The sequence below is a fragment of the Montipora capricornis genome, chromosome 1, assembly GCF_036669925.1.
Source record: "Montipora capricornis isolate CH-2021 chromosome 1, ASM3666992v2, whole genome shotgun sequence".
Classification (NCBI taxonomy): Eukaryota; Metazoa; Cnidaria; class Anthozoa; order Scleractinia; family Acroporidae; genus Montipora; species Montipora capricornis.
This window is the reverse complement of record NC_090883.1, coordinates 29,302,171-29,309,670: the sequence shown is the minus strand read 5'-3', so window position 1 is coordinate 29,309,670 and position 7,500 is coordinate 29,302,171. Positions and strand designations below refer to the sequence as shown.

Here is a 7,500-nt window from a genome sequence, read left to right as displayed (position 1 = left end):
CATTTTACCCGTCGAAGACTGCAGTTCGGGCAGTCGAAAGCTCGTAGTTTTTTAATCATTTTAGCCAGAGATCGTTTTTTAAATTTTAACTATGTTCCATCCTGGCTGCGGCCCTTCAATATTTTCAAGAATGAAAAGAGTTTATCAAAGTATTCAAAGCCCTTTCAAAGCCTTCAATTTTATTGACTTTTGCCTCTGTCAGTCACACGAGCGTTGCGCAGCTTCGACATCTTGGCCCCCATATTAAATCAGGTAGGTACTTTGTGTCACAGATAATTTAGAGTGCGGGCTCATGTTGTTTGTAGTGGCACGGAGAAAATTAGATTCTTTCTTTCGCCCTTAATTAGCAAGAGTTTAAGAAAGCGTAGATCATCGAAACGCTCGCTGGTGAAGAGGACAATGAAGAGGACAACGTAGCAAGCAAGATCAAAAAGCTATTTCATTGAAGAAAGACCGTGTTTTTCAGAGTGAATGGCGATCGAAATACACATGGCTTGCCTATGATGCCGTAAAAGATCACGATCAAATGCATTTACAATATTGTCAAAGGGCCACCATTGCAGGAGTTCCAATTTGAACGTGACTTCATGAAATGGACAGAGAAATCACCAAGGATGTTTTCCACCCTAGTCATGGACCGCAAGTAACTTTGTCCCACTTAAGGTGGCTCAAAACAGTTTCAACACTTCTACGAAACTCTCTTTAGAACGAATGACGCTACAACACTGTATCATCTTACAGCAATGTCATGGTACCATATGAAACACCGATTATCTCCAAATAAGATGTGGTTATTATTGTGACGTAATACGTTACCTTGGCAACGGGAGAGCTTAGCAAAAACATCACATATTTTGGATTTAGTTGCTTATATCTAAAAAAACGAACTCGGTGAAACCTCTTTTTAATTTCTGAGAAGTGATCAGAAGGCCAAGATGAAACTTTCTGCAAAGTAAAAAAAATTCTGCAGAATCAGAGCCACCTTTAAAAAATCAAAGAAATGAGGTGGCTCTGAATTATCTGTACAGAATTTTTTAAACTTTGCAAGAAGTTTTATCTTGCCCTTCTGATTACTTTTCAGAAATACAAAATCGGGGTTACCGAGTTCGTTTTTGGGATATGAGCGACTAAAGACAAAATAAAGGGTGTTTTATACAGGACTTGCCCATTGCCACGGTGACATATTTCATCACAACAATGACGGCATCTTGTTAAACAATAGTTGGTGTTTCATAAGGTACCATTATACAGTCAAACCTCGATTATCCGGACTTGTTGGGACAAGACGAATTCAGAGGCACCCAACGAGAATATAGTTCAAAACCACTTAAATATAGCATTTTTGAACGTGTTTTAGTATTTAAACGGTAGATATAGGCACATTTCTATCCCAAAAAATTTTTCATCTGTTCGGATTCCCTAGCTGAAAGTTTAGTGAGTTTACCTTACCTTTTCGAAAACTTCGGCTAAAAAAAAAGGCTCCCGAAAATTCTAGGTGACCTTTCTACGGTAAAAATCCGTTAAAAATGGGCAATCATACCATGTTTTAGATGTTCGAAAATCCTAGGACAGGCAGGCAAGCAAGGAATTTTGCAACAAATTTTCAGAAAATTCTAGATCACAAATCGTCTTCCGAGCAAATATTTCCGAAAATTGACGTTGGGTGCCCCTGACGAAATAGTCCGGATAATCGAGAATATGGATATTATTGAGAAACAAAAACTGATTAAATTAAAAAAGCGACATTTAATCGTGAAACAAATCATTTGTAAATCGTTTCGAAAACAATATGGTGCACATCTTCACTGTCCGTTGTGAATACCTGTACCCATGTGTATTAACAATTAAAATAAGTTTAAAATGTTTTTACATTGGCTTTATCGAGCGATTTACGCTTCAGTCCTTCGGCAAACTTCACGATCTTTTTCTTGTTCGTGCTGATATTAGATATCTGCTGCTCACTAATGCCATATTCAGCTGACAAAATGGTTCCTTTTTCTCCTGTCTCTAATCGCAAAATTATACTGTCTATCTTTTATCGAAAGAACATTCAGGACCGGTGTCTCTAAAACTAAGACCCTAATTAAGACCTTGAAAACTCGAAAAAAGTAACCCAAAACCCTCAATTTGGCTAACACTCTAAGCCTAAGGTTCGTTTTTTGAGTTACCTCAAGTGAAGACTTCAAGGCCTTCGTTCGCTATAACTTGTTTCAAATTGAAAGTTGGGTGATCCGCCATATTTAAGCAAGTAACCACGCTCTACGTGTGGCTGCACATCTTCATTTCCAGTCGGATGTATGTGTTGGCCCTGTGATGCCCTAGGCCTAAAAACCAACTTCAAGCCTAGGGTTAGCCAAATTGAGGGTTTGGGGTTACTTCTTTCGAGTTTTCGAGATCTTAGGGTCTTAGAGTCTTCGTTTTCTAGACACGCCATTCAGGACGCTGTGTAGCTTGTCCATTTTGCATACAACACCGAACGAGCCGATAGAGCGTGAAACTTCACTTAGCAACAAAGCAACTCTAAGCCAATCAGAACTCATTCGAAAGTTCTTCATTAGTTAATTACGACACTTGCACGCACTGCTTTTGATTTTTGAAAGCGAAACAAACTCCCCTTTACTTCACTTTTCAACGCTATAGTTTTAAAAAGAATATGGCTACAGATCTTGATCATGCCTTATAAATATTCATGACAAAATTGTCCGGATAATAGAGGTTCGACTGTATTGCTAATACATGATACAGCGTTGTACAGACGATTCTTCTAATAAGAGCCTTCCTTGGAAGCATTGGAAGTGGTTTGAGCCACCTTAATTAAGCTCCTGCACAGCCCCTGTTTTTCAGGAAATTCCCCCACAGTGACACAGCATTCATCACTGTATCTATTTTCTAACACGCGCACAAAAGGCAACGCAAACTTGGTGTATAGTATAATTTGGTCAGTGGTAATGCAGAAATTTAACTGAAAATACGATATTAATACAAAACTCTTGAAGAACCTGATCTCTTTCGTTAACATTTGCACCATTCTTCAGGTGCCTGTTGACCTCCTCATATTGTCCATTGGCTGCTGCCCTATGAAGAGCACTTCGAGATACCTACGGAAAAAAATCACAAACTTAACATACAATATGACGATATGGGTTTATTTAGTTTGATTTCTCTAGTGTCCCCAATTCAAACTGGTATCAATTGCTTTTCTGTGATCATGTCAGGGTCAAATGCAGCTCTACGAAAGTGGGAGAGGGAAGGTCAACTTGATCTCCTGGCTGATCAAACCACTGAATTATGCAGTCTGAATCTGATTCGCTAAAAATAATTCCCTAAAATATGACCACATTCAATTCAAACTGCACACAACTCAAATCAGAGGAGGGAAAACTTTAAACCAAAGCCACGCCCACAAGTTTTCCAGAATGTTAGTTGTCACGTCATTTTCAAGTTATTTGCCAAAACGTCCAAACAAGATAAATTCACATTTTCATAGTATTTAGCACTGGTTAGCGCTAACCATGCTTCGGGCAACCCGGGCCAGAACTATTAATAAAGTCCTACAACATGTTATTTTGCCAAGTAATCATTTTGAAATGACTTGTAAAAAGATCACAAGACCATAGATTTTGCCAGATTAGTTTTATGCTGCTTGTGCTAGCAATATCGTTAGCACCGAACGAAGGAATGTCAGCACCTAAAGAAGGGATGTCTACCCCCCCAATTTCTGTTTAAGAAAGGTGTTTTTTGTTGTTGTTGTTGTTGTTGGGGGGGGGGGGGGGGGGCCGGCCCCGACTGCTCCACTACCCATGCCTATGCCACTTGTAGAACAACATTTACGTCTTCCTGAGCTGTGTCACCAACATCGTTTGACTATGCACAATGCCAAGCTATTTACAGTTGTCATCATAGAAAAGTGATACTTTGGGTATGTCATTAATACACAAACAAAACAAATAACATTTTGGGATCCCAAAATGAAGTCTTAGGGGACTTAGGATGTAACAGAGAAATTTGCTGCTCATATTATTCAATACATCCCTTTGTCATAAGATTATGCCATATAAATAGGAAGTACACGTAAACAATGGGCCAGCGAGGAATCTTCAATAGCAAGGCCTCCAAGCTTCGGAAATTCAAGAATATATTATAGAACACATCTGAAGATCGAGACTCATTTACCATTAATGACTTGGGCATGCTTGGAAAATTCGCAGTGCTCTGAACGGGAGTTAAAACTTCGAACTTTGCTTATTCAAATTCTCCAATACTAAGCAGCAGGACAAATGAATGTGGGAGCTACATGAAAGGTATTTAACTAGAGGTTCTTTCAAATTATGGTGAATTTTAGTGTACTTTATGAATAAAGAGATCAACTTATTGTCTTACCTGAGAGTTTTAGAGAACTAATGACGTACTTAGCAGAACTAAAATATAGTTTATTTTTGACAAGACTTAATATAGGAAAGGCAAATTTGAACGGCAGAAAAAATCAAGTTAAAATGTAGAGCAGTAACAAAAGGAGAGCCTGAAAAACTCGGGCTTGAAACAGTATTGGAACCCATGACCTCTGGGATACTGGTGCAGTCCTATACAATGTACCATTTGAGCTATCAAGAAAACTGGGAGGTGGTCATTTTGTGGGTTAGTAATGAACCCATGGAGGATGTAGATACGACTACCCTGCGAGCAGAGTCTCTTTCGATCTTCCAAGATACGTCGGGAAGAAGAAAGAAGACTCTGTCGGCCGGCTTCACATTCTTTGATTTGCCGCTCATCCAAAGAAATGGATGAGTCAGTCCGGTTTCGACTTGTCCAACCTGTTTTCGTAATTTTTGCGCATGATCAATCTCCAAGCGTCATCAATATTATTTGACATTTACAACCTCGTGGCAATTTTAAACTAAAATTCCCATGAGTGTTTCTACCAGAAACCTATATATTTTTTCAGTAAAAAATGAAATGTGGAGGTGGCCGCGCAGAGTCTTCTTTCCTCTTCCTGACTTTCTAGGAAGATTGAAAGAGACTCTGCTTGCAGGGTAAGATACGACAAGACTTAATATACGAAAGACAAATTAAATTTTGATCATCAATGTAATAAAAATACTTGAGCAGACGGAAAGGCTTTTGTAACTGCTCTACATGATCTTGAATGAATGTCAGTGAAAACCGGTTCCACAATAATTATTGTTTTTTCGGGAAGAATCATGGACATGCATATTTATGATTTTTCATGGCAGTCAATGCATAACGTCGTTGTTACAGTACGTTCATAAAGCCAGTTGAGATGTCTGCATGCTTGCCAGAATAAAAACAAATGTCTGTTTTTGTTTTGTTTGTTGTTCCTCTTTTTTTACCATTCTCTTGTATTAATAACACCAATGTGTCTATTGCTGTTCCGATGTACCCCCATGGTCTTTTAGAAATCCATTAGGCTCTTCACTGCTTCCCATTTGCAAATAATGCAAGAAACTTACCACCTTGTAATCTGCAGATGCGTCCATCCCACTTGCTCCGGATCCTTCATGAAGTACACCTTCTTGAGAGGATAAGCAAGCACGGTCTGCTTCTCCTAAAAGCGGAGACAAGTCAACAGTTGGATTAAAGACAGTTGGTTATTAACTTTTTAGTTCTTATTTCTTATGTTGTTTATATACATAAAAGTGAAAGTGAAAGTGAAAATGTGCAGCTTGAGTACAGTTTTATCAAACCATCAATTCTACCGATAGAAACAATTATATAGGTGTAGGGCAGACTATTCTGGCATGAGGAAATTACTTGACGTTAAGGATAACAAAAGCATTATCCAGCTACCTTTTCTCTTGACCAGCTTTACAGTTTAGCAGCACTAATGCATTGCAAAATTCAAGTTGTAGAAAAAGACTGTACATGGTAGATTAGAATACAGAACGGCCAAGGTTCAGCTGCTACTAGCTAGTACAAGGTACTTCCCATGCATAACCCCAAACCTCTTTTGATTGTTTCATCAAATACCTATCTAATCAAGCACCTGGAATTTCCAGAAGAGCTTTCCTGCAGATCAAGTAGTTTTCCTCTTCTATGGTCGTTTTCAAGCGTATTGCGTCCAGGCCAAGTTTCTGCTTCATTTCATCGGTTACAAAGTACTGCTCAGCCATGCTATTGAGGTGACCAGAGAGATAGTCATTCCACAGATGTTCAAGACCTTTTAAGGTTTGGCAATCCACAGTGACTTCAAGAGAGCTCATTCCGACAGACACTAAGGAAGCCTGGTAGTTAATTTCTAAAAGTTTAATAAAGTCTACCAATGCATTTAGATTATCCGACGAATTGTCACGAAATTTTTCAAAGTTTTGGATTGACCGAGCTAACAGTTTATAGACTTCTTCCTGTTGTTCTTTCTCCAGACTTGGTGCAGTGATTAGGATCTTGAGAAACTTGTCTGAAAACAAAAAAGGTAGATATTATCAAGGAGACCCTTGCAAACAGGAGCCAAGAATCTTTGGGTATTATTTTCATTAATTTGTCTTATCCACAGCTTCTACGTTGGCATTAGCGTGATCCAAGAGGGCTAGCAATGGTTTCGTGTACTGGCTGTTTTAGTCATTCCTGCACGAGGACACTGTTCGTAGGCGAGAGAATTATTTATAAGCTTACAGCTTGGAAGACTCTGTCGAGTATAAGAAATTGTCTTGTTCTGTTGTTGTAATTGTTGGTTCGGTTAAAAGGAATTTTTGCGCCGACTAGAGCGTCCATAAGGAATTTTCCCTTCTTTCAAGCGACAATTCGTTCGTGTTTGAAAATCCCAGCGAGACCCGGGGGGGTTCTGGATAATGCATCAATCAATTCCAGCGGTACCCATCACCCCCCCCCCCCCCCCCGGGCAACCGCGGGGCATTTGCTCAAGTCGTCAGTCCCGGGGTGGGGCATTTGCAATTTTATCGCGGTCCGGGGGCTGGGCATTAGGCTACCCCGGGGCAACCCCCGGGCATTTGACACACGTGTTTTCGAATTAACATGGAAGAGTTTATCGGAAAAGACAAGGCCTTCGTTAAAGACTGGCTTGTCCGTCACGGACTTGAAAAACTTGTGGATGTTTTTAAAGGTATGTTTTCTCAATTTTAGGTATTTCTTCATTTATACTTGTAAGCATATGAATACATGTATATAAAAGCGACAAGGTGAAGTAATATCACGAAACAATCACTGACGTGAAGACTGCGTAACCACGACTACTTCGCATTTCGCATTCAAAACTAGCCTAGCAATTTTTAAAATTTTCATGGAGTTAAAATACAGAAGGTTTGCGAACTCAAATGATATGCGATCTTCAAAACAAATCTTGCGAGCTTAAAATGCGATTCATCATCATTTAAAATGTCTTGATTCTTTCATTTATCAAAAAACAAACATCGATGTGAATAAGGCTATTTCGATCCCAGGCGCGAAGCATTTGCCCTCTTTCTTCGTCCCCACCCCGGGGCATTTAGACAGCTTATGTGTCCCCACCCCAGGGAATTTGCCCATTTA

General features: G+C 39.4%; 1 protein-coding gene across 1 annotated transcript in view; it reads right to left on the bottom strand.

Moving 5' to 3' along the window:
- LOC138037605 (serine/threonine-protein phosphatase 6 regulatory ankyrin repeat subunit B-like) overlaps nucleotides 1-7,500 on the bottom strand; it is a 47,566-nt gene that overhangs the window by 23,286 nt on the left and 16,780 nt on the right. The window contains exons 7-9 of the mRNA XM_068883510.1: nucleotides 6,002-6,412; nucleotides 5,469-5,563; nucleotides 3,000-3,098 (exon numbers count right to left, since the gene is read on the bottom strand). Of these exons, the coding sequence (XP_068739611.1) occupies nucleotides 3,000-3,098; nucleotides 5,469-5,563; nucleotides 6,002-6,412 (605 nt within the window). The remainder of the gene's footprint in view (nucleotides 1-2,999; nucleotides 3,099-5,468; nucleotides 5,564-6,001; nucleotides 6,413-7,500) is intronic.